At 44.7% G+C, this 24,879-nt stretch overlaps 1 protein-coding gene across 5 annotated transcripts in view; it reads left to right on the top strand.

The window, feature by feature from the left end:
* ATP11C (ATPase phospholipid transporting 11C) overlaps positions 1–24,879 on the top strand; it is a 53,639-nt gene that overhangs the window by 17,389 nt on the left and 11,371 nt on the right. For all 5 annotated transcript variants that reach the window (XM_051783561.1, XM_051783574.1, XM_051783569.1 and 2 more), the window contains exons 3-24: positions 1,019–1,108; positions 5,217–5,297; positions 6,290–6,397; positions 7,002–7,130; positions 9,593–9,696; positions 10,402–10,452; positions 11,292–11,356; positions 11,951–12,032; positions 12,405–12,555; positions 13,320–13,517; positions 14,430–14,591; positions 14,777–14,934; positions 15,566–15,637; positions 16,505–16,578; positions 17,253–17,356; positions 17,956–18,137; positions 18,688–18,951; positions 19,294–19,468; positions 20,188–20,290; positions 21,570–21,715; positions 22,086–22,145; positions 23,180–23,307. In XM_051783561.1, coding sequence (XP_051639521.1) covers positions 1,019–1,108; positions 5,217–5,297; positions 6,290–6,397; positions 7,002–7,130; positions 9,593–9,696; positions 10,402–10,452; positions 11,292–11,356; positions 11,951–12,032; positions 12,405–12,555; positions 13,320–13,517; positions 14,430–14,591; positions 14,777–14,934; positions 15,566–15,637; positions 16,505–16,578; positions 17,253–17,356; positions 17,956–18,137; positions 18,688–18,951; positions 19,294–19,468; positions 20,188–20,290; positions 21,570–21,715; positions 22,086–22,145; positions 23,180–23,307 — 2,687 coding nt within the window. The remainder of the gene's footprint in view (positions 1–1,018; positions 1,109–5,216; positions 5,298–6,289; positions 6,398–7,001; positions 7,131–9,592; positions 9,697–10,401; positions 10,453–11,291; positions 11,357–11,950; positions 12,033–12,404; positions 12,556–13,319; positions 13,518–14,429; positions 14,592–14,776; positions 14,935–15,565; positions 15,638–16,504; positions 16,579–17,252; positions 17,357–17,955; positions 18,138–18,687; positions 18,952–19,293; positions 19,469–20,187; positions 20,291–21,569; positions 21,716–22,085; positions 22,146–23,179; positions 23,308–24,879) is intronic.

Here is a 24,879-nt window from a genome sequence, read left to right as displayed (position 1 = left end):
CTAGCCATGTTTAGCTTGTGTAGCATTCCCATTGACATTTCCCTGGCATGCAAGAGGGGGTCCTTCAGCGAGGACACCTTCCCCTGCTCCAGTTCCCTCTCTGACAAATGGTTTGTTTGAGCACTAATTTTAGTTCTTCCTTGATTTATTTTTGAATGTTGTGTCCTTGCTCTTTTTTTCCATTTATATTTGCTAGGCATGGGTGGTCTTACCTGACAAGTCTCTTTTATAATTAACTAGATATTGGTCTTGAGACTTGGCTGCTTATTCTTTTTTATTCCAGGCAGATTGAAAGATAGATATTACATGTTTGTTTCGTGGGCTTTTTGTTTGTTTTTGTTTGTTTCGTGGGCTTTTTGTTTGGTTTTGTTTGTTTCGTGGGCTTTTTGTTTGGTTTTGTTTGTTTCGTGGGCTTTTTGTTTGGTTTTGTTTGTTTCGTGGGCTTTTTGTTTGGTTTTGTTTGTTTCGTGGGCTTTTTGTTTTTGTTTTTTTTTTAACAGAAAAGCATCTCTAAGGTGGTTTGGGGAATTTGGAAAAAATCTCCACTGTGCATTATTATGAAATCATATGTCTACAAATGCCTTTCTAGAAGTTGTCTGCTGAAGTAGATCCTGTTGCTTTTATTTTATTTTACTTTCACCATTTTCCAAATGTGTGGTTTGGGTTATTTTGACAAAAGGGAAATAGTTGTCTACTTTAAAGCAAAGAAACAGAAATGCCCACACAACTGTGAGGCACTTCCAATTATTCCTACTCTGCTCCAGCAGAGAGAACTGGAGCTGGAATCTGAAGCAGGAGCTCAGTGGCATGTCAGCATCCAGGTCCATCGTGCTCCTGGTTTTAGATCTGGGACCTGGACCTCTGCCTGGAGCTGCTCAGCTGCCTTGCTGTGGTTCTCCTTGGCACGTTAAAGGGAGAACTCCTTTCTTCTTTTGTGCAAATACTTTACATTTTGTAGCTGTAGTCCCTCTCAGTCACATACCTTGGTTCGTTTGTGAGTCCCCCTCTCTCCCCACAGTACACCCTCTGGAACTTCCTCCCGAAGAACCTTTTTGAACAGTTCAGAAGAATTGCCAACTTCTATTTCCTGATCATCTTCCTCGTGCAGGTAAGAGCTTTCCTGCTGAGAGTGGATTTTATTTTGGTACAGATGGTAAGCACAGCTTGAACAAGAATTGAGCTTCAAAACTGACTCTGTTTGTGCTTATAAGTGGTTTTGTTTCTTTTAGTTGGAAGCTGTGTTATAATTCTACCACACCATCCAGTATATAATAATAATTAAAATATCTAAGCCTATCTGAGATGAGGTTTGAATGACTGCTGGAACACTGATGAACCGTCTTAACTCTAGCTGTTAAGATCAATCAACCAGTGAAAATACACTTGATGCTACAGAATCTATTTTTTTTGTCACAGTTACTACTTCTGCTGCATAACTCTATTTTCTGAAGTCACATGATATTTGTATGTCTCAGTTATCATGAGTTTCAGGGCAAGCAGGAGAGATAGGTTGTACTTAGTATAATTTAGAAAATGCGTAGGATGAGATTCAGTAACATGAAGTTTCAGGAAGCTGCTATGCATGGACAAAACAGCAAGTTTTTTTTACATGAATGAACTTTTCCTGCTCTGCTTTGTAGCTTGAGTTAAGGGGCAAATCCTGGGGAAGCCTGAATACTCATTTTATCTGTTCTGTCATCCAAGAAAAGCAAGCTGTCAAAATGCACTGGGGCAAAGGGAGTTTGAGAGAATCACCACAGTGCATTTACTCACCTTTTAAATCCTCAGGCCTGGGTCTCATCGGACAGCCAGCTCTAGGGCTGAAAATAGGCATCAGAGCTGTACCCCAGCAAATGAAGTGGCATTGTGTGGCTACTGCAGAGATCCTTCTGTTAGGTGGCTTCTCCAGGGTTTTGGTGATTCAGGACTGGGGTATCACTCTCTCCTAGGCTGCTTATTTGAAAGATGAGTGCCTAAAATCTTTATCCTTACAGTAAAGAGTTATGATTTATAGTCATTTCGGTGGTTGCTGCAGAAACGGGGGATCCCAAGATAACAGCTGTGTGTGGCTCTTCCTGGCAGTGTGACATGAAAGGCCAATTTACTCCGGCGTCAGCTGGCTTGCCTCCATCTCTTCATTTCGCTGGCGTTGCTCCATTTTGTCAGACCCAATTTGTAATTTGCCTTGAACTGAAGCGATGCCCTGGAGTCGGGATGTCCTTTTTGTGTAGCTGGCCACTTAGTGATGCGGTATTACATTTTATCTATTGACCCTCTGGCCACGAAGAATGTGGAATATTCCTGGTTATACTTACAGAGCGGGTCGCAGTCTAGCTGCTTGCCCATTTTAGACACAGGTGTGTGCAGGTGAGAGAAGAGCCTGATTGTTCCTCCTTCACTGTGTTTTGTGAGCACCTCTAAAATAAGGAAGCAGCCCTCATGGTCTATTAAAAAATAACAAACCAAACCAAACAAAACCCAACCTGACAGCACTGATCCACTGACTGCTGTATAGAGTAACCACCTGCCCCCAAGTGCTTCTGGAGATGTCACTTGCCTTAAAAAGCAGCCAGGGCCACTCCATTCATTTAAAATACCAAGGGTTGTACCTTGAAAAATGCCATTGCTTAAATTTTTGTGCTTATCTTTAAGTTTCTTCAAATGAATGGAATTGTCTTACATGATTTGCTGCATGAGGAATGAAGCATCACAGCACTTGGGGTGTTCCCTGGTGCATCTACTCTACCTGTAGTGAAACCCTTTATGAAAACATTACATTGTGACTCCAGCTCTTTTGTCTCTCTAAGACAAAATAAATACATTGGGGTGGAACACCTGTTAGAGACAAGCAGGGTTACAGATACAAATAGTTGTTTCTTTGTTTCATCTATTGCAACACTCACAGGAATCCGCGAGGAAACACCCAGTGGAAGGGATTGGTCTGGAGTGACTGAAGTCCAAGTGTGTTTGTAGACAGACCAAGCTGGTGGCAGTAAATAATTTAGGAGGTAGCAGGAATGAGAAGTGTCCCTTTTGATTGATGGAGATGACTTCTACAGTGTGATTCTCAATCTCCTAAGGAATCACCCAGGAAGAATCTATTAAGTAACAGGAGGATTTTGTCACTTTTAAGTGGATCCAAATTAAGCTGTTGAAGTCCTAAACCAGTTCAAAAATAGCTTCAGAGCAGTCTGCCTTTGATGTTCTGGCTCATTGTTGGTGTGTTCCTCAGCCTTCCACCAGCCACTGAGCGGAAGAGCAGTATCCAGCCGTGGGATGTGTAGGGTGTGCAGTCTCCAAATACATAAATTGCTTATTTCAGGGAATTCATCTGATATTTGTGTTGACAGAAATCGTATTGTTTGTTTACGTAAATACATGCAACTGTATCTTGTCCAGTGCAGAAAACTCTTCTGCTGGGCAACAGGAGGTCCTCTGCTTTGCCCTTCTCAGTCAAAGCTCCTCTTGGATTTCCAAGACCTGTCCAATTTTTGCAAGATAACTTTTGTCTGACTGGCCTGAACTTCAGTGATGTCACCCCAGTGAGAGGCCATCACGTGTGCTGTGTGCAGTGTGTCTGTGTGACACTTGGCACTATCCTCACTCGAGGTTGTTCCTCCAAAGTCTGGTTTCTACCAGACTTTCTGCTTGGAGACATTTTATGCCCATTTGAGTGAGCCAGGGCTTTGTGTTCCTGGAAATATTTGTGGTGTTTATCTTAGTTTACCCTCCTGCTACTTAACTCATACACCACTTATACGGCTGCTTCTTATGTTGTATCTCTTCCACTTCAGTATCCTCTGACTTTTCTCTTTGGGTTCAGTAGTGCAGGGTAATATTGCAGTGTACAGCACTTCATAGTCAAAAATGTCCACGTAGCCAGTAAGAGGAGTCCTGTCTTTAACATGGCATTTTTTGGGCAGTCTGAAACAATAAATATACAGATGCTGCTGTTTTTGAGTGCATCAGGGAAGCACAAACAAGAGACAAAGTCCCTTTGTGGGGACACAAAGCCTTTCTGCTGAATTTCCCCATCCCTTTCACCACAGAGCTCATCATCTGCCTCTTGTGCTCCCGTTCTCTCTGAGGACAGCAGGAAAAAGGGCCAATTTATTGTACCCTGGTTTGGAAGGTGGGGCAAGGGTGCAGCTTGTCCTCCTGTTCTGCTGTTCTTACCCTTTAGGCCAAGTCTGGATGCAGTCAGAAGAAACAGTGGTTTCCCACAGCCTGAAGGTTTATTTAATGGTGATGGGGCTTGTTCTTTGCCACAGGGCTGGCTCGAGCACCTGAGCGAGCTCAGGAAGGATTCACCTATGTGCCCTAAGGCCCCTGTGTAGTCATGGTGCTTAAATTGTGCTCTGAAATCCCAATTTGAGAGCTGAAAGACATAGCATGGATTTCTGTTTTACTTAAATATTCATGTTCTGTTCCGCAGTGTATCTAATAGGTAATTTGGGCTGATGTGTGTTATTTTTAACCTTCAATTGTCAGTGGTTCAAGATGACTTGTACTGTCCTCCCTTTCATAACCAGAAGTGATTTAAGGTTCAGATGTGCCCTGTCTCCACTGCCAAACTGGAGAAAGGACCTTCATGTGGCTCAGTGAGGAATGAGGGTGGTTGTCACTTCATTCATTGCTTCTGCCTCTGCCCCATCCCTGTCCTCTGCCGTGGTCCTCTCCAGCACACCCTGTGATGGGAGTGGGCTTGCTGGCATTCACCCTTTGAATAGTTGCATTTAGCCCATCTCCAGCAGCCTATTCACTCAAGCTTTTGTTTCCTGCTAGAGCAAGGTCAAGTTTAGGCTTTAAGCTGCTTCCGGTAGGATTTTTCCCACCGGAGGCCATCCCATGATCTTCAGGAGCAAGTATTGGAGTCTCCTTGTGATGGAGAAGGGCACTCCTGGGGAGGCCTATGCTGGTCCTTCTCATGTGCCCCTTGGAATTGTAGAATGAGTCATGGAATGGTTTGGGTTGGAAGGGATCTTAAAGATCATGTAATTCCAACCTACTTGCCATGGAATGCCACTCAGTAGATCAGTTTGCTCAGGGCCCCATCCAACCTGGCTTGAACACTTCCAGGGACAAGGCCCTTCCTTCCCTTCCTCCTCTACTGGGCTCTGACTTGCCTCCAGTGGGATGAGCCCCTTTTTCCCCCGTTACCAGGGTTTTGATTTCTTCTGCTACTTGTCAGCAGTACATGTTTTTTTTCTCTGCAGGTTATAGTGGACACCCCAACCAGCCCAGTGACCAGTGGCCTCCCACTCTTCTTTGTCATCACTGTCACAGCTATCAAACAGGTACAGATGTCAGTGTGGGGAGAAGAAGATGCTCTTTGGGACATGTAGAGAAAATGATGAACATGTATTTAAATATACTCAGAAGTCACCAACTTGGACTGGTAGGTTAGGTGAACCCTTCTTAGAGGGTGAGACACGTGCACTGGTGCTTCTCAAGAGAGACTGCATTTCAAGAGTGGTTATTGGTGTCTCTTGTTTTGGCAGCGTAAAGCATCTCTGCATGTGCTGTTGTAAGCAGGCCATGAGGGTCAGTAAAGCTCACTGCTGTAGTTCTGGTGTTACTTGAATGTTTTTTCCCTTTTTAGAAATGTTCTGTGGGTCTTTGCAGACATGTGCTCCAAGTATAGCCCATGCTCTGCTCCCGTGTTGGTAGGTGGAAAGGACAGGTTCTGTTCAACCACTCAGCTAGTCCTGAACACATGTAATCCTCCCTCATCTTGCGGTGTAAAAAGACCTTTTTCCTCCCATCATATGCACATGTGCCATTTAAAATTTCCTGATTTGAATAATAAAAGAAGCTTCTCCTACAGTGGCCGGAAAGAGAGTGCTAGAATAAAATCTATCTACTTCAAATCTCAATGTTTTATTCTTCCAGTAAAGACTGAAGAGGAAGAGTCTCATCCTGCGTTACCATAGGAAAGAGTTGAGGGCTGCTAAGTGTATTATTCATATTATCAGCCTGTTCTTGCTAATGCTGAGAATAATAGAAGTGTGTTTCAGTAGTTTGGCTGCTCATTGCATGCCCCGCATATAGATTATTTTTGTGTGTTATTTTAATCTGTTCTGAATCTGTCAAATATGCATATGAAGTTTTTAAAATAAATTGATTCAGTCTGAGCTACTCTGGTTGATGTTTTGTCAGGCATGAAGGAGGTCTGAGGACCGCTTGATATATTCATTGTTTTAATCTGTCCCTCCACAGCCTCACTCATCCTTTTTCATTAGTTTACTTGCTTTATTATGAGCTTTGTTGCCTGTGTCTGTGTGCCTAGGGGTACGAGGACTGGCTGAGGCACAGAGCTGACAATGAAGTGAACAAGAGCAATGTCTTCGTTGTCGAAAATGCAAAGCAAGTGCGGAAAGAGAGTGAAAAAATCAAGGTAACTGTTAACTCACACGTGGTTATCGCTGAAGCTGATGGGAACACAAAGGTCTGTGTGGTAAGGAGACAGGGACAGGGGAGGAGGGAGGTACTGGGTTAGAGCTGCCCCAGCCTGCTCACTTTCAGATGAGATGCTTCGCGAGCTGTTCCTGCTTAAGGAGTGAAGCTGCCTTTGATTGCTTTTGAAAAGCTGTCTCACGAAAGCTGAACTGGGGCTGACAAGTGACAGATCTGTCAGCGTTTTGCACTTCTCCAGGACAGGCAGTCCTCTTCTATTTCCAACTCTCCCAAGGACACCAGGAAAGTACACTTAGCTTTGACGTTAATTTATCACGCCACACTTCAGACAAGTACAGTTTCTTGCTCCATCAAGATTTAGCAGAGAAATAAACAGTAACTGTGCCATGTGGATGCTCTGATTTGGTGATGGGCTGGATCACCCTGTAGGGCTTGTGGGGTGATGCTTAAGGACCCAACACCTCTTGAACCCCAATTTACCTTTTTAGCCAAGGTGATTTCTTCTAGGCTTTGAGAGAAGCTAAATCATAACCATCTCATAACAACTGAGAGGACTTTTCATGTAAATATTTTCCATCTTCTAGGTTGGTGACATAGTAGAAGTGAAAGCAGATGAGACTTTCCCCTGTGACTTGATATTTTTGGCCTCCAGCAGCATTGATGGGACCTGTTATGTCACTACAGCGAGTCTTGATGGCGAGTCCAATTTCAAGGTGACAGGAATGGATGGGGCAGTGTGTGGGAGGTGGTCCTTTGGTACCTGGAGGTGCCACTGCTTCCATGACAGAAGGGTGCACTTAACTGGAGTGTGCTCCCATGGAACTCATCCCTGTGGCTGCATGGCTGCATTTAACAGCTCCTCCCTCTTGTCTGCTTCCAGTGCGTCAGCACTGAAGCCCTCAGGGATTGTTAGTGCTGTGTTTTGTCTCCAAGAGCCATTTCTGCTGGCACTGCCCCAAACTGTATTGATATTTATCAATACAGCTTCACTGCCTTACTGCCCACCACAGGAACATGTTAGTGCTTCCCTACTCCAGCTGCACATTGCGAGGTCTGGAGCATCAGTAAAGCAGTGCCTGCAGCTCTTCAGCTCCCTTTCCAGTACCTGCCAACGTGCCTGTTACTTAACCGAGCATTTCCAGTGAAACTGGGGACTTTTTCAGGCAGTATGTCCAGATTCATTTGGGGAATTTTTCACCAGTGTGAGAAAAGCGTCGCTTCTGGGATTTTTTTCTCCCTTTCCTTGAAGCAAGAAGTGAAATTTAATACTAGTCTTGCTCAGGATGAATCTCTTCAGTTTATTTTCTTTCTTACTCTCTAATCTAGGGAAAGAAGCAACAGTAAAAAACTGTATAAAAAATTATCAAATTATCTGTATAAAAAATTATCAAACCCAAGTGCACCCAAATGTTTGCACTTGGGTTTGATAATTTTTTATACAGATACTAGCAGCTGCAGTAGTAAGACTGGAAGATACTTTAAAATTACATAATTCATTCTGGCACACTCTGAAGTCATTGGGAATACCACTGTGGATCTGATAAGTGTTATCTGGGGTTTGTGGTTCATCTCTATTGTTGGCTATTAATTGGTTCTGGATAACTTGTGTAGGAGCTGATGCAGTGCTGGTGCACTGTACTGGTTCCACTAGTGAAGAGGAGTTGGAGCTTTGAAGTGGCTTGAGGCTAAAAATGGATAACCATATTAAAAAGGCTACTGCTTATTTTTGTCAGGTGTATTATATGCATGAGTTCACATTACTTTTGCAGAGTCTTGGGTCTTAGTAACTTGTGAGTCTGTAAGTGTGATGCTGAGTTTCTATATCAAGCACTGTGTTGTGTTTTTCTTGGTTTGCAAATTCCTGTAGGTGACTGGGAGCTGTCTCCTGTTTCATGATGAGATGAAGATGAGTTTGAAGGGAAAGAGGAATAGAAAAGCTGGTTCTCTTTGGGGAAATAGGTCTAACATTAGGAACCAGGGTTTGCTGCAAAAGGAGGGTGAGGGAAGCACACTTGGGTAATCACCAAACCTCATCTGCATGGATATCTGCTGTCATCCTGGTGGAGATTTTTCTGGTATTTGGGGCATGTCAGGTCGAAATATGGGAAAGGTGCCTGATTAAGTGAAACTGGAACAGAACCATAAAAGAGATTTTGTCAGGGCTCTGTCTTTGAACCTCAAATCTTTGGTCATACGTTAGCTAAAAGAACACGTGTTTTCTAAATACACTAGAGGATGTAAAGATTGTGGAATTGATTAGGAGACAGCTTTGAAGTATCACTCAGTAATTGCACAGTGTCTGTGGTTTTGGGAGCAGCAGATGCAAAACCCCACACAAGGGCTGGATTTGGTACTGGACACTGCAGCAACAGCTTCGAGTTGCGTTTCACAAAAGCTGTGATTTATACTGGAGGGGGGTGTGTGTTTGTGTGTCTGCTTTCGATACGAGCAGCCAGGCAGGTCACCAAAACGGCACGAAGGTGGCTATTTATGAAGCCATGACTACAGTGTGTGTAATGTAATGGTGCTCCCTGGGATGCACAAGGAGGGGGACGCAAACGTAAGGAGTGGAGGAAGCTTTTTAATGAATTTGTTTATGAAGATGGATGGAGGCAGCGTGCCGTGCAGCCCGCCGTGACTTGGAGCTCTGAGTAGCTCCTATAAATAGAGCCTGAAAGGCAGCGAGCAGATCCTCTGTGGGCTTTCCAGTTAATTATGAGAGATGAACCTTTGCAGCAGCAGCTGCTAAAAATAGCTTGGAGTCTGCCTGTGCTCTGCCTGATCCCTGGGTGCTGGAGCTGGTGTCTAGTTACCATCAGGAGCCAGGGCAGGTGGTCCCCGGGAGCCCCTTCTTCAGGGGTCACCTGCATCCTCCCCCCACCTCAACCAGGACAGGTTCCTAGGGAACAACCAAAGATGTTCTGCTTTTGGTAGATGTCTTACTGGGAGATATTCAGCAGCTCCTTGCCACTATGGTTTTTCTTAAACTTTAGTGACTTCATTCTTTCACTGAGAGATGCTTCAGCTGCTTTGTGAGAGCATGGTGAGGGCTTGGGTGAACTGCTGGTGCTAACAAGCCTGTGCATGGTGACATTTTAAGTAACAGAGTGTAAAACTTGGGGATGGGGTTGTTGCTGGGGGCTTGTGGTGACACTGCCTGTTCTCCTCTGCCCAGACTCACTACGCAGTGCGGGATACCACCGTGCTCTGTACAGATGAAGCCATCGACACCCTCACTGCCACCATCGAGTGTGAACAGCCACAGCCTGACCTCTACAAGTGAGTCTGCCCCTCCTGCATCCCTCCCTGCCCCTCCTGCATCCCTCCCTGCCCCTCCTGCATCCCTCCCTGCCCCTCCTACATCCCTCCCTGTCTATCCTGCCCAATGTCCTGCAGACACCTCAGCACCGTCATTCGGGAGATCTGCTAAGTTACAGTTCAGCAAAGCAAAGGCCATCTTCTTTTAGTTTGAGATGAAAAGGTTTCTTAAGGCAGTGATAAGCTTCTAGGCTTCTTCCAAATGAGGATGGCAAAGTCAACACTACAATTCTTCAAGGCTGAGTGTCTTTGCAGGAAAACCTCTGTCATGCAGCACTTGCCGTGGTGTAATGAGCTTTCTTTTTGTCAGCTCAGCTGTAGTAATGGTCCATGTGATTATCTTAGCCACTCTACCTCCCAGGTGAAATACATTGGGCCAAATGACTTCCAGGAGTAAGGGGTCTTTGTGGTCAAATCCTTTGAAGGAGGTTTGCTGGAGTGTGTTGCAGTCTGTAATGGGGATGTGCTGGGGCATGTAGGGACACCCCTGGCCCTGGGGGTGTGTGGTTTCTCCTTGTCTTGAGTGCAGCCACCCCTCTGAAATGTTAAACTCTCAAATGCACTCATTTTTGTGTTTGCTTCCATCTCCTGTCAGTGATTTTTCTTAGAATGTTTGTAGTATCTATAAGATGTTTGTAATAGAATTTTCTCATATTTTTATTACAGATTTGTTGGAAGAATTATCATCTACAGAAGTAACCAGGAGCCTGTAGCCAGGTTGGTCTTAAAGCCATCTGCTGGCCCTCTTCAGAGGGGTTGGGCATCTACATAAAATTTCAAGGATCTGAACTTGTGCTGCCATCATTTGGGAATGTTTTTTTTCTTTAACCATTCCAAAGATTTCATTATAAAAGGAGACCTCCCTTCTGCCATCCTGTTACTCATTTGAGCCCCTCTTGGGGAAGCAGTGCAGGGCCACCTGGTAATGTCCTGCCCTGCTGATGGGAAACTTACCAGACAATCACAAAATATTTTCTTTCAAAGGAAAGCAAAAACTTAAACATCAATCGGAGCGTTTCAGGGGAAAAAAATGAGCAAATAATGTTCATAAGCCATCAAAAAAAGTCAACTGTCACTGGAGCATGCTGGATGTCTATTGTGCTGTGATGGATCTACTCATACCCTGGAAGCAAGAGAGGGTCATGGATGGGGGTCAACAGAGTGTCATTGGGGATTTCAGAGAGAAATAAAAACATAAATGGGACCACCAGCTTTGATGGTGCCATTGATTGACTGTGCTTTGATGCTTTTAAAATCGGATTTTCATCTAAGTACTGGAACATACGAGATCTGAACATTTTGCACTTATTCCTCAAAAGCCTTACTGATAATCCCCCAATAAATGTGGGACTTTGAGCATCAGGGATAGTCTGTGTAAGATGAAATGGAAATGTAAGTATATAAAGAGAAAAAAAAAAACTCAAGCAAGGCCCAATTTTATGTACAAATCATGTACTCAAATCTAAAGAGCATCTGTTTAGCTTTATAATCTGTCTCTGAGTCTAAATTATAAAGTAGTTTGAGTAATGTAATATTATAATTTCTTTTATGTTTAGGTCTTTGGGTCCTGAAAACCTGTTGCTGAAAGGTGCTACCCTCAAAAATACCAAGAAGATTTATGGTGAACAGTTTTTATTACTTATTCATTTAAATAGTTTTGATAAACGATGAAAAATGTAGATGTTCATTACTAAATTTGGAGAGGGAAAATACTTCTCTACAACCTGTCTGCCTGGGCTAAAAAGCTATGTTTGGCATGCAAGCTGATTGCAAAGTGGACAGGGTGAAATTAGGAGACAGTGGTTGTGTCTACAGTTGCTGCCAGGCTGTGCAGGTTGTATTTATACACCAGAGCAAGCTTTTCTTTTTGCCCGAGATACAGTGAGCAAGGAGTCGTTCCCAAATCCTTTGCTGGAAATGTGCTAGGAGCAGAGTTCCAGACACTGATGATTTAGGGCGACGGCTGTTATGGAAGACTGATGGTTTTTCTGACTGTATGTGATCCATAGGCTCCTGCTCAGTCCTCTGGGATACATGCAGTTGCATTACTTGGCAGCCTCAGAGGTTTCTGTAGTTGAACAGTCCTTGGGTAATGCCTCTTCCTTCAGCTGGGATTTGAGTTTGATGTAAACACCGATGCCCCTTATGGTCAAGTGCCAGCTGGGTCCCTCTGGGGCTGCAAATCCCTTATGAGCCCTGCTTTGATACCCTGCAGGAGTTGCAGTTTATACTGGAATGGAGACGAAAATGGCTCTGAACTACCAAGGGAAATCTCAGAAACGGTCTGCAGTGGAAAAGTGAGTATTAATATTCCAGAAAAAATCAGTAAGAGTTGTTGGGTTTGTTTTTGTTTTTAATGGATGACTTGTACAGACATAATCCCCTAATCTACTGCTTTTTGTTTCAGATGCTCTCTGATTGCATAGGAAAATCTGGGTATTTGATAAAGCGTATCTTGCAAGAAGCAGCATAATTTAGTATTTTTTTAATTTAAAAACAAAATTAAGAGATGTTAAAATAAATGAACCTGACCCTGAATATCAGCAGTGTCAAAAGCACTTGTTCTGTATTTCCTTTCTTAAAAGTAAGGAAGTCTTGTTCCTGCTTATTTACACAGTTTTCTGTGTAAAAATAGCTGCAAGAATTGAAAAAAGAAAACTGTTTTTCAGATCTATCAACGCTTTCTTGATAGTGTATTTGTGCATCCTATTGAGCAAGGCCACTGTGTGCACGACTCTGAAATACGTCTGGCAGAGTAATCCATTTAATGATGAGCCTTGGTACAATGAAAAGACTAAAAAAGAGAGAGAGACATTCAAGGTAAGTGGATTTGTATTTCAGCACCTCCTCCAGCTTTACCTATTCTGACGGTTTTATTTAATTGTGGTGCCTGCTGCCAGCCCTGTGAGTCCTGTTTGCCTGCAGAAAGTGCTGTTGTTTCCTTTGGTCTGTCCTGCTGTCTCTGTTTCTTTCCTGCCTCTTTCGTGCTTGTGCACAGTGATATTTCTGTGGACCAGGGCAAGGCATAAATAAATACTATATAATATAGAAGTGCAGCTGATTTAATCTGGGTCCTTATCTGAACTGGAGCTATCTTTCAGCTTTGAATAGGTAAACTTAAATTGAGGCCACATCAACCAGTTTCTTAAACTTGCCGAGACGTGGGCAGTCAAGCCTGAAAGAGAAGAGTGCAAGTGTGTAGAGATCTGTTATTTGATGGATTATTGAGCAGGACTTACAGAGATGTCACTGAATCAGTTGTACCCTTGCCATAACTTGACTAGTCTCAAGACACCTGCTCCTTGTTTTCAGTTACTTGGGATCGGGATGGGCCTGCAGCAGTATTCTGTTAAGAGGAATATGCTTGGATAAAACATTGTTTTGGTCACCATGGAGCTTTCTTTTATTTTTGTGTCAAAGGAAAATGGGATTTAGCCCTTTATCTTAGCTATGTTCACTTTTGGGTTGGTTTTTTTCTGTTTAACCTTAGAAGAAAAGCTATCTAAAATCCCCGAGGTGTTGCTGTAAACTGGCCTTGAGTTACTCCTGATGGACACAGACTACATCTTCTCTTTCCTTTGTAGGTCTTGCGGATGTTCACGGACTTCCTGTCATTTATGGTTCTCTTCAATTTTATTATCCCAGTCTCCATGTATGTTACAGTAGAGATGCAGAAGTTCTTGGGCTCCTTCTTCATCTCTTGGGACAAGGAGATGTACGACGAAGAAATAAAAGAGGGAGCGTTGGTGAACACCTCAGACCTGAACGAAGAGCTCGGGCAGGTCAGAACACGCTCTGTTTGCATCTGCTTGGATGAAAGCGTGGGTGAAAATGTCCCCCCTGCTAGGAACCCTTGTCGTGGTCCCCTCAGGGCAGAGCTTCACCCGCTTTGGTGGCACTTTCCATTTAATGTGATTCCCCCTCGCTCTGCGAAACAGATAAGGATATAAATAGTGCATGAAAGAGCAGGAATTGGGTCACGCCAATTGTTTCCATATTGGGGAATATCAGGCGCAGCACTCTGCGTGTCAGGGTGGTTTGCTTTCACTGCTTCAATTAAAAATTAAAAATCCTCTGTCTCTTTGAGGATTAATGAAAATGTCTGCCCAGTCATCTCCCTGGGCATGCAGAGCATTTGCAGCTGCTCTGCTGCTGGGGCACCTAGGCAGCTTAGGCTTCCCTTTCTTATCTGCACCAGGAGACTGAATGGAGGGCATGTGTAGTGCTTCCTGCTTTTAATTTTGCTTTAAAAAACAGTAAAAATACATTTGAAGTAGCAATTAACTAATTGAAACACAGCACCAAGATGAAAATCCCCCAAAGGAGGCAGTAGACCTGCAGTAGCAGTTCTATAAGCACAAGGAGCTATAGCAAAGTACCCAAGAAAGAGGATGAGGGGAAAGTGAAGAGCCTGGAACCAGATTTTTAAATCTTCAGAAGCTGCCTGCTGCCACCCATGAAACAGGCTGAAAAACAAAGCAGCTGCTCTAAGGAGCAAAGTAGAAGAACTACACAGTGATGAAATGGGGCACCTGCACCTTTTCTGCAGGGTCAGGTTAGGATAGCAGCAAAGTACTACTCTCCAGCACTGGCACAGATGCAGTGAAATGCCCTGGCCTCTTTTTCTGGCTTGGCTCCTTCCCCAACAGCTGGGGCTGGAGGTGCAGTGAGGCAGCCTGCCTGCTTGCTTCCAGGTGGAGTATGTCTTCACGGACAAAACTGGTACCCTGACAGAGAACAGCATGGAGTTCATCGAGTGCTGCATTGATGGGCACAAGTACAAAGACTGCATGTCAGAGGTGGATGGCTTCTCTCAGACTGATGGACTCCCAAAATACTATGGCAAGGCAGAAAAGGTAAGAAGCATGCATATTGGTGGCTGTTAGGGTTTAGTGGTCAGCTCCTGGCTGGGTGAACACAGCGGAAACTGGGAGGGAGTGTAGGGTTTGGAGTTTTTTGGTTTTTAAATATGTGTACACAAAAATCACAACCAAGTACTGCAAGGTGGACTGGTTACAAGCCCTACCTCATTTCTGCCTAGAGCCGCGAGGAGCTGTTCCTGCGGGCCCTCTGCCTGTGCCACACGGTTCAGATCAAGGAAGCAGACCAGGTGGATGGGCTGATAGGACACCCAGAGCGCAAATACACCTACATCTCCTCTTCCCCAGATGAAATCGCTTTGGTGAAAGGCGCAGAAAAGTAAGAATTTGAAGATGTTGGGTTTTCAATTCCCTCCTTCGCTGGAGCCCTCATGACCTTGTAGTTTAATCCCCAAGAAACAGAGACCATTTGCATATTGCAGCGAAATTGTTTCCTTGGTGTGCAGTGGCAAACCATAGGGTGGGTTACTTTTGTCAACCCCACATTTGTGTCCTGCCAGAGATGCTCAAGGCCAGACTGGATGGGGCTTTGAGCAGCCTGGACTAGTGAACAGAGGGTTGGGACTAGATGATCTGTAAGATACTCTCCAACCCAAACCATTCAGGGATTCGATGCTATTGCCAGGCCCTAGGTTTTAGATGAGACTGTTGCAGCTGTATATACTTGCTCATGGCTTGTAAATCTGCCAGAGACCCAGTGGACCATGTCCAGAGGCTCTTGATGTCTCTGTGCTCCAGTGCCCAAGCTCTCCAGGTGATGGGAGCAGTGCCAGAACATCATAGCAGGCTGTGTATGCAGTAAGCAAACATCCAGCCATGCTCTTTAGCTCGGGCTCACTGACTTCTTTACTCTCCTCTGCAGTTCAGAAGGCAAAACGAGAACATTTTTAATGCATAATACGTGCCAATGGGTGTTTTCAATGTTGTTCTGTCCTTTTGTTTATTGACAGGTATGGTTTCACTTTTCTAGGACTTGAAAACGATTTCATGAAAATACGAAACCAAAAGAATGAAACTGAGATGTAAGTGCTGCTGGGGCTGCCGAGGAACAAGGCTGCTCTCCTGCGCCGCTCCCAGACGGCTTAAGCGAGTTTGGTCAACCTGGCAAGGTCAAAGCTATTGTTCCTTGAGGGCTGTCAGGCCACGCTGACCTGCCTGAAAAGTCCTGTCCTCTTTACAAAGCACAGCACAGCGAGGTGCAGGCTGAAAGGCTCACTTACAGAAATCCACGGGTGGTTTACTGATGTCTAAATTCAGGTCCCTTAAGTGCCTGCAGACCTTTGCGTGTATCCTTCACCCGTGCCCAGCCATGCAGATGGCTCCTGGTATTCACTGGGTGGCTGCTGACCTTATGGACAGTGGCTGGGTCTCACAGCAGGATACTGTAAGCCTAAATATATGATACGTCTCCCTTCCCTGTAACCTTTTTTCCCCTCCCAAGCTGAAAATAGTTAGATTTTACCCTGTGCTCACAGCTTGGTGGATACCTGAGAGTCACTGACCTAATCCCAGTGCTCCCTGAGAACTTGCCTTCACAAGCAAGTTTCACTTCTTACTTCCTTTGCGGTGAAACTTCTTACTTAATTGGCAGAGTCAGTGTTGCTGCCTGTGCCATGTGGTTCTACCACTGCTGAGCCTCTGCCCACCCTGGGGACTTGGCACAGTGGTGGCACCCACACCCTCAACCCTATGCCCAGAGCACTACTGGAGTTCAGGTTTTTTTCTCCATTTTCTTGTGCAGTAGCTATAAAAAGTACATTCCCCAGCGGGTGATGCCTCTTGTAGAGTGTATTGATTTCTGCAACTCATTGTTAGTGATTTTCTGTCTCAAATAGTTATTTTTCTGGTTTTCTTTTACTGAGTCAAAGCTTTTTTTTTTTTTTTTTAAGGTACCAACTTCTCCACGTGTTGAACTTTGACCCTGTCCGTCGCCGTATGAGTGTCATTGTGAGAACCACCACAGGTACAATCCAAGTGCATTTTTGGACTCTCATATGTATGTGCACGGATATAAAACACATTCTTCTTATTCCTGTAATCTAGAGAGACTGAGCTTTTAGTTTTCTAAGCTGATCTAACTAAATTCTGTGTCAGTTCTGGTTGGGATAGAGTTAATTTTCCTCTGTAGCAGCCATTTGGGACCCAGCACCAGATCAGGGGAGGGAACAGTGACCCATGGAGAGCTTCCTGCCTGCCTTGTTCCAGGCTGGAACAAGTACAGAGAGAGAGATGTGAGAATGTCCCCTGAGTGGGATGGGGTTTCATGGGGATAACAGACAAAAATTCAGAGGTCGCCATCCTTCTCGAGTGTCAGTCCTGTAAGGTATGGGATGCTGGTTTTACCCTCCCTGGTAAGGTTACCAAGGCTTCTAAATAGGAAAAAATAAACTGCTTTGTCCAGCCTGCTACAGGAAGGTTGCTTAGAAGCAGGTAGGGACACCTGATGTCCCAGCTTGGGGTCAAACAAGATTTTACACAGGCTAGTGTAAGGCCACTTTTGGTAGTCAACTGGGCTTCTAGCAGTTCCTTCTTTAGTCCTGCCAGATTTCCTCCCTCAGCATCACTTGCTCACTATTGACGTTGTTAAATTTTTCTACAGCTTACGAATGCTATAAACTATTTATAATTTCCTTATAGGAAAGTTGCTTCTCTTCTGTAAAGGAGCAGACTCCTCTATTTTTCCAAGGGTGCAGCAAGAAGAAATCCAACAAACAAAAGTCCATGTGGACCGCAATGCTATGGTGAGCACACGGATGGAATTTGGCTGGCTCCTGGGATCAGGAAAGCTTTATTCCAAAAATAGGGATGTGACCTTGCCTTGGAGGGAAGTGTTGAAAATCTGAGTGTCACTTCACATTGTTTTGATGCTAGGCTTCTTTCCTTTTCTGTTTCGTTGGCTTCCACCTTTATTTGATATACTTATATGGTCTCCATCACAGTTGTGTCCAAGCATCTCCCAGGCAAGTTAAAAATAGAAGTAACAACAACAGGCTGTTTAGTCCAGTGGGAGAAGTGCCTGGTCCCAGTCGTGGTGGCACCTGGTCCCTGCTCTCCCTGCCGGGTGCACGCTCTCAGCTCTGGTCCTTCTCTTAATTTCTCTCTGCCCTATGCCCTGCACATGATAAGTAGAACCACGATTAGTCTGTGGGGATGAAGTTACTGTATAAACACTGAGAAAATCTCTCTTTTGACTCAAGCCAGCAAATTGTCCTTGCCCTCAGGGTCAGTACTGCCAGAAGCACTGACGGTGGACAAAAGCATTAACCCTAAAGTGAGGAGCTGTAGAGAATCTAGTTTTAGGGCACTTGTCCACTTTGTTTTCTTTCCCTTCCCACGCCAGGATGGCTATCGAACGCTCTGCGTGGCCTTCAAAGAATTAACTCAAAAGGAGTATGACAAAATTGACAGACAGCTCAATGAAGCTAAGATGGCTCTGCAGGACAGGGAGGAGAAGATGGCCAAGGTTTTTGACGACACAGAAGCAGACATGCACCTGATTGGGGCTACTGCTGTAGAAGACAGGTAAAGAGGTGACCCCACCACCAGCACTGTAGTACCTGTGGTGTCTCTGTGATGTTGCATTGTGGCCCTGACTCGCTGTGGTGGAACTGAGCAGCCAGGCAGATGCTAGCAGTGTCCAGGGCAATGAATTACACCATGGCACAGCCCATTTCACAGTGCCCTAGTTGCTAAAATTGGCTGGTGTAGTATAAATTGGGATTTATTAATAAAACTACAAAAATACTTGTACTTCTAGAGTGTGAATTAAGCACACAGCATTAATTTGCACATCAAAACAAATTCAGTTCCACATGCAGTTATAGTAACTGCAAGTGTGAATTAAACTCTTACTGTGAGACCTAAGAGTCAAGAGTAAAACACAGTGATTTCTCTTTTTGCCTGCAGACAAAAACTTGGGATTGCTGATTTCTAATCCTTATTCCTGTGGCAGTGATCTCCCCAGCATGGGCAAAATCAATTCTCTTGAGCTGGTATTTCCTAACTTGGAATCAGGGTTATGTGGATTAGGTGCAGGCCAACCTGAGGAGTGATGTTTCCCTTGTGCTTGCAGGCTGCAGGAGCAGTTGGCAGAGACGATCGAAGCTCTGCACGCAGCTGGCATGAAGGTTTGGGTGCTGACAGGAGACAAGATGGAAACTGCCAAATCCACCTGCTACGCCTGCAGGCTCTTCCAGACCAGCACTGAGCTGCTGGAGCTAACAGCAAGGACTGTGGGTGAGAGTGAAAGGAAGGAGGATCGGCTCCATGAGCTGCTGATGGAGTACCATAAAAAGCTGATTCAGGATGTTCCCAAAACCCGGGGAGGCCTGAAGAGGTAAGTGAGCAAGAGGACTCAGCCATAGTGAATTTCAGATGCAAATTTGATAGAGAAATAGGACCTTGTGGCCCTGGGGACTGGCTACTTGCAGACACTGGAACTGGCTCCTTTGCTTTGCTCATCATCTCTAATATTAGTTACTTTTGAAATTACATACACAGTTCCTTTAGAGAAGAGAGTGCATGTTAAATCCAAGCTTTTTAAGATTGCTAAGCCCTCAAGAATGGATGAAAAGAAGATTAATACAAAAGCAATTTCTTTTTCACTAAGATGATACAAGCAACTAGATTGACTTCTTAGTCTGATTTTGTTTCAAACGTGTTCCTTGTTGTGCCCCAGAAGCTGGACGTTGAGTCAAGAGTACGGACTGATTATAGATGGCTCGACGCTGTCGCTGATACTCAACCCTTCTCAGGACTCTGGTTCTAGCAATTACAAAAACATATTTCTACAAATCTGCTTGAAGTGCACTGCAGTCCTCTGCTGCCGGATGGCTCCTTTGCAGAAAGCACAGGTATTTACTCCTAACTGACTGAAGCCCGTCATTAGATGATGTGACGCACTTTGAATTCATCAGCTGGGACTTGACCTGATCATCTTAATCAACCAGGACTTCTCCAGGCTGTGTATAAGCCTTGTCTGAGCTTCAGAGCGTGATGAAAACGCACCATTCTTTCAAATCTGAATGCAGACCCTTTGTTTAATATGCTCACAGGAAGCCACTAACCCAGGGCAATTAGAAATAAACAAACCCCCTGTTTGCTCTTATTTTTCCTTTCTGAATTTGTCAGATAAAGTCCATAACTTCCTCATGACAGTAGATGATGGATGTCCCAGCCTGATAAGTGGTGTGTTTCTGCACCCTGAGACACGTGAGAGGTCCCACCTTTGGGACAGCAGGGTCTGGCAGAGGGGAAGAGCAGGATGCTGCTGCTTGGGTTTGTTTTTAAATACTGTCCTTCAGCCCTGTGCAGCTGGATCTGGGCTTTTGCTCTAATTGTGACTGCAAAGAAATTAACAAGGGGTTACTTCCCCTTTTTTTATTTTTATTAACCTGAACTCTGAACGAGGGTTTTATTAACCTGAACTCTCCAGGTAATATATTGCTGCTGTAGAAGCCTGGTTGCTTTTCTTGGCGGGGGGCTTTTTTGCAAGTGGGATGGTGGGAAGATCTCTGGAGGCTTTTTAACTGAATTTTGGGTTCTGCTGCTGTCCTTTTTTTAAATATTTTAGATTGTGCGAATGGTGAAGAACACAAAAGGAAGCCCGATAACCCTCTCCATAGGGGATGGTGCAAATGATGTTAGTATGATTTTGGAAGCACATGTTGGAATAGGTAAGCCCTCCTGATAACACACATCTCATACCCAAGACCTGTCTGCTCTTGTAGGGGTTCACTATTGAGGTGCAGTCAGTGTTTCTGATTGCACATGGCTAAACTTATCCTACTGAAAAATGTGGAAATTCTGCTGTTGCTTTCTTTGGAGCCAGGGCTTGACTCCAGATCAGTGCTTGAGATCATAGAATAGTTTGGGTTGGAAGGGACCTTTAAAGGCCATCTAGTCCAACCCCTGTAGTGACCAGGGGCATCTTCACCAGTTCAAGTTGCTCAGTCCTGTCCAACCTGACCTTGAATCTTCCCAGGAATGGGGCATCCACCACCTCTTTGGACAACTTGTGCCAATGTTTTACCACCTCCACTGTAAAATGAGAGAGAGATGAGATCATCATGTGCTGCTCAGCTGTAATAGTACCATTCTCTTCATCAGTGTTGTGCTGCAGATTATGTTCAAAAACTCTATGGCCAAATTTGTAGTGGTAAGGGTTGCTTGGGGCTCAGAAAACAAAGGTACAGGCAGCAAACTGGTGGGTGATTAATGGGAGTTGTTGCAAAGTCAGTGCCATGGAAGTATCAGACTTTAGCATTAACTGGTCACAGTAACTCAGTAACTTAGCACTGGGGACCTGCACGTTTTTCCCAGGGGCTGATGCCCAGTTATGTTGTGTCTGTGCTGTCCATACAACTCATGCGAGGCTGGAAACTACCCTTCTGTCTGCTGGTTGGTGTCAGAGATAAATGAGATTTTTGTAATACCACTAAAGAAGCATCAGTGGAAGAGAAAGGGCAGGCTCTTTAATTGGGGCTGTTGGAAATGCTGTGGTGCCCTCTAATGAATAGGGTCCAGTGCAGTTTGTTTGACTGTGGCTTTTGAGTGAAAAAACCCTGTGTGTCCTTAGCCCTTCTCTGTGGGGATGTCTCAGGAGGCTGAGCATCTGCAGTGAAATGACTCTGCTGTGTGAGATGTGGGCGAGCCCGTGGGGAAACCAGTTCCTTATCTTTTATCAGATCTACTTAGATACTCTTCACCATGCTCTTACACAGGAAATCAGACAGCAGCCTAAATATAGCTGAAAAACTCCAGAGGCAGGTCTGAGTGTTGTGGAGCCAAAACCACACCATGGCAAGCATGTTAGTATTTTGGTCTCCTGGGACGCTCAGGGAAACACAGCCTTTGTCACGCCTTGAGACACTGAGTGATGTGAGCAAACCTAGTGAGTAGCATCCAGATTCCAGCCCCTTAGGGATTAACTCCTTGCCATGCTTCTGTCTCCAGGTATAAAAGGCAAAGAAGGACGGCAGGCTTCCAGAAACAGCGACTATGCTGTGCCAAAGTTTAAACATTTAAGAAAACTGCTACTAGCACATGGGCATTTATATTATGTGAGAATAGCACACCTTGTACAGTATTTCTTCTATAAGGTAAGGGGGGGGTGTAGCTTATTTCTTTGTTTATACTATTGCATTTCTTGGGAATAGAATAAAATAATAATCAGGGAAAAAATAGGATATTCTGTAGCTCTGTTTTCCTTCCCTAGAACAGGCTGTGTCTGCCATGTGCCTGTCCATTGAAAACAGGGCTTAGAAGGGAATATGAGCATGACTTTCTTCCAGTGTCTTCTGCAGATGCTAGCTGCTCACTAGATTAGTTTTGTGCTTGGTAGAACAACTGCCCTGCCTTGTCTGATGTTGTAATATCAGACACAAATGTCTGATAACAGGAAAAACTACTTGGATTTAGATTGAGAAGTCAAGTGCTTCCCTGCTGATCATTTGTGTTTTGTTTCCATAGAACCTTTGCTTCATTTTACCGCAATTTTTATACCAGTTCTTCTGTGGATTCTCACAGCAGGTAATTTTCAGTAATTTGTCTATAAAGGTAGGATAAAAAGCAAGTGGCATAATGAGCCTTCCTAGCAGACACTTGGCTTTTGGCATCCTGTCCCTTCATCACCTTGCTCTACAGGACAGTAGGAACTGACCTTGGTGCTCAGCACCATATCTGGAACATAGTATTGTGAGACCCATGACTGAAAAGGAGGAAACCTGCTTTCTTTCCTTTCCCATCCACCAGCCATAAACAAAGTTGGATGCCTTCCTGAAGTAATGAGAGAGGGGTTTAGCTATTTTGTCAGCACCCAATTTTGCTACTTCTGCTTCTCTTAAGAAGTTTTCAAGGGCTTCCTGATCTTGTCTCCTCTGCTGCGTTTCCTTGTGTTAAAAATGTCACTCAAAAGGAAGAACAGTTCCTTCTTTTATGGCAACTCAAAAAAAAGACACACAGTGTCATCAGAGCCTTGCTTAGTTCAAGTGAGTTTCAGAGGGACACATTCATCTGGTGAGTGGGTTCATGTACTTGGAGACAAAAACTTTGGCTTTTGTGTCTATTTGGGCTCAAAAGTAATGCTGAGGAAGAGTAGATGATATAATTCTCTGCTTGCCTTGGCAAAACCACTTGCCTTTTCCTTGTTTTAAAAAAAGGAGCTATAGTTCCTCTAAAACAGTCTAGTCTTTAGAGAACCACAGAAGGCATCAAGTATATTAACAGAAATGGCAGCACAAGAGCAGCAACAGAAAAGCTGTGATAAGGGCTGTTTAGTCATGTGTTTCTGGAGAATGTGCTGGAGATGAGACCAGCCAGTTACAAAACTTCCTGTCAGTGGGAGCAGGTTCCTGGCCACGCAGCCTGTGGGTGCCTTGTTCCCTCTTGCATTGCACGGAACATGAGCATTCTGTCAAATGAAGCTGTCCTATGTGGCTGTGACAAAGGGATGAATCTGTAGGGTATGCAGGAGATAAGGGCTGGAAACACTTAATTTCTTTGCGGAGAGACTTTTAAAGTGGCACTTCTGTGTGTCTCATTTTACCCTTTCTTCTTCTTTTAAGCCACTGTATGATGCTGCTTATCTGACCATGTACAACATCTGCTTCACATCGCTACCTATCCTGGCTTACAGCCTCCTGGAGCAGCACATCAGCATCGACACGCTGACCTCGGATCCTCAGCTGTACATGTAAGTAACACTGGACTGGGTGAGCCTCCACACAACTTGGTTACCCATGGTTTAAGTTTTGTTAGTGCAGGAGTGTAAGCAGGTGTCCCTGTCCCATGTCAGCGATGGAGTCACCATGAACTGCAGAAAAGGCCATTTCTGTCCCTGCTGGCTTTGCTGCTTCTGCATTTGAGCTGAGCAGCGTCCCAGTTACCACCTATTTCTACTTGTTTATGCTCTTCTGACAGTATCTGATCTAGCAGATTGCAGCAGTGTGTCTCTATAAAAGAATAAAAGAATTCTCCATCCGTAAGACAAATCGAGCTGTGAGTGATCATTCTTTCACATTACCTTTGAGCCAGGCAGCGTGAGCCAAGCACGTGATAGAGCGTGTAGTGGATGGAGGGGAGATCTGGCTTTCAGGAGGAAAAGACATCCATTAATTTTCAGAAAGGTTAATGTTTCTGAAACCCAGCTCAGGCAGGTAGCTTCTCAGCTTGTCTAAATGGATATGGTCCCCCAGGCTTCCCCTGCAAAGGCCAAGTCCCCATATCAGAACCATATTATCAGAGGGCTCTGCTCATTGATCCACTGCTCAGTGTGGTTTTCTGCCACATTGCCCGGGGAAAGGACAGTTTAGACTGTCTCTCTCTGCTTTGCTCTTTGTTTACTCTCCTTCCTTCGTTGCAACAGGGAGAGGCTCCAACCTCCCACAGAAACAGAGATATGTCCCATCTTCCTCCCACCTCTGCCCACACACAGGCACTTGTGTGCAGCCCTTCAGCAAGGACTAAGGAAAGATCTGGGGTTTTTTGAGGAAGCCCCTGTTCATGCATCGCTGTTGCTAATTCCCCTGCCTAGCAGTAAGCTCAGCCCTGTGCAGAGAGACCAGGTCAGGGTTGCTTTGGTCAGTGTCCTGTGCAAGCCCTGTCACCCCTGTCACACCCTGTATGATGCTTCTCAGGCATGGAGGGGCCATGTGTGGCACGGCCATGCTCTAACCAAGAGTGATGCCTGTGCAGAGACAGCAAAGGGAATTAGCAGGTGCCTAAAATACTGCATGAAAATTACATTAGGTAGAGAAAAATCAGCAAATACAACAAGAGCTGTAAGGCTGGGAAGGGGCTTGGGCGTTTTTAAAGTAAGCACTCAGAGCAATGATTAATTAGACCTCTTGTGTTCCTCTGCTCTTATGGCAAAATGCCACCACATGTATTTTTAAATAAATTGGTAATTGAATATTGTGCAACAGAGAGCAATAACAGCAGGCCCCTGTGCCTTCGCCTGGTGGGCTCTCTGATCTCTGGGGTCTGCCTGTTGAGGGAAAACAGCTTTAGTTTGAATATTCATGACTGTGCATGTGCTGCTGAATGCAGAACGCCCTCTGTGCCGCTGCTGTATGAAGTGCTGAGCTGCTGCAGTGCAGATCTCGAGTCTGAGGCGCTGTAAAAAGCCTGTTTACGATGAGAGCTGCAGGACATAAATGGAAATGCAAAACAGAGCTCACAGGGAGGAAGCTGGTTGTATTTTTGGTCCTTGCAATAAACCCTCCTTCCAGTCTGGTTTATCCTTGATCCTCTCTCATAGCCAAAT

This window comes from Manacus candei, unplaced genomic scaffold, assembly GCF_025592945.1.
Source record: "Manacus candei isolate 608988 ecotype Guabito, Panama unplaced genomic scaffold, ASM2559294v1 h1tg000003l, whole genome shotgun sequence".
NCBI classification, from domain to species: domain Eukaryota; kingdom Metazoa; phylum Chordata; class Aves; order Passeriformes; family Pipridae; genus Manacus; species Manacus candei.
The sequence above is the reverse complement of the archived record's forward strand: the minus strand, read 5'-3'. Positions and strand labels throughout refer to the sequence as shown.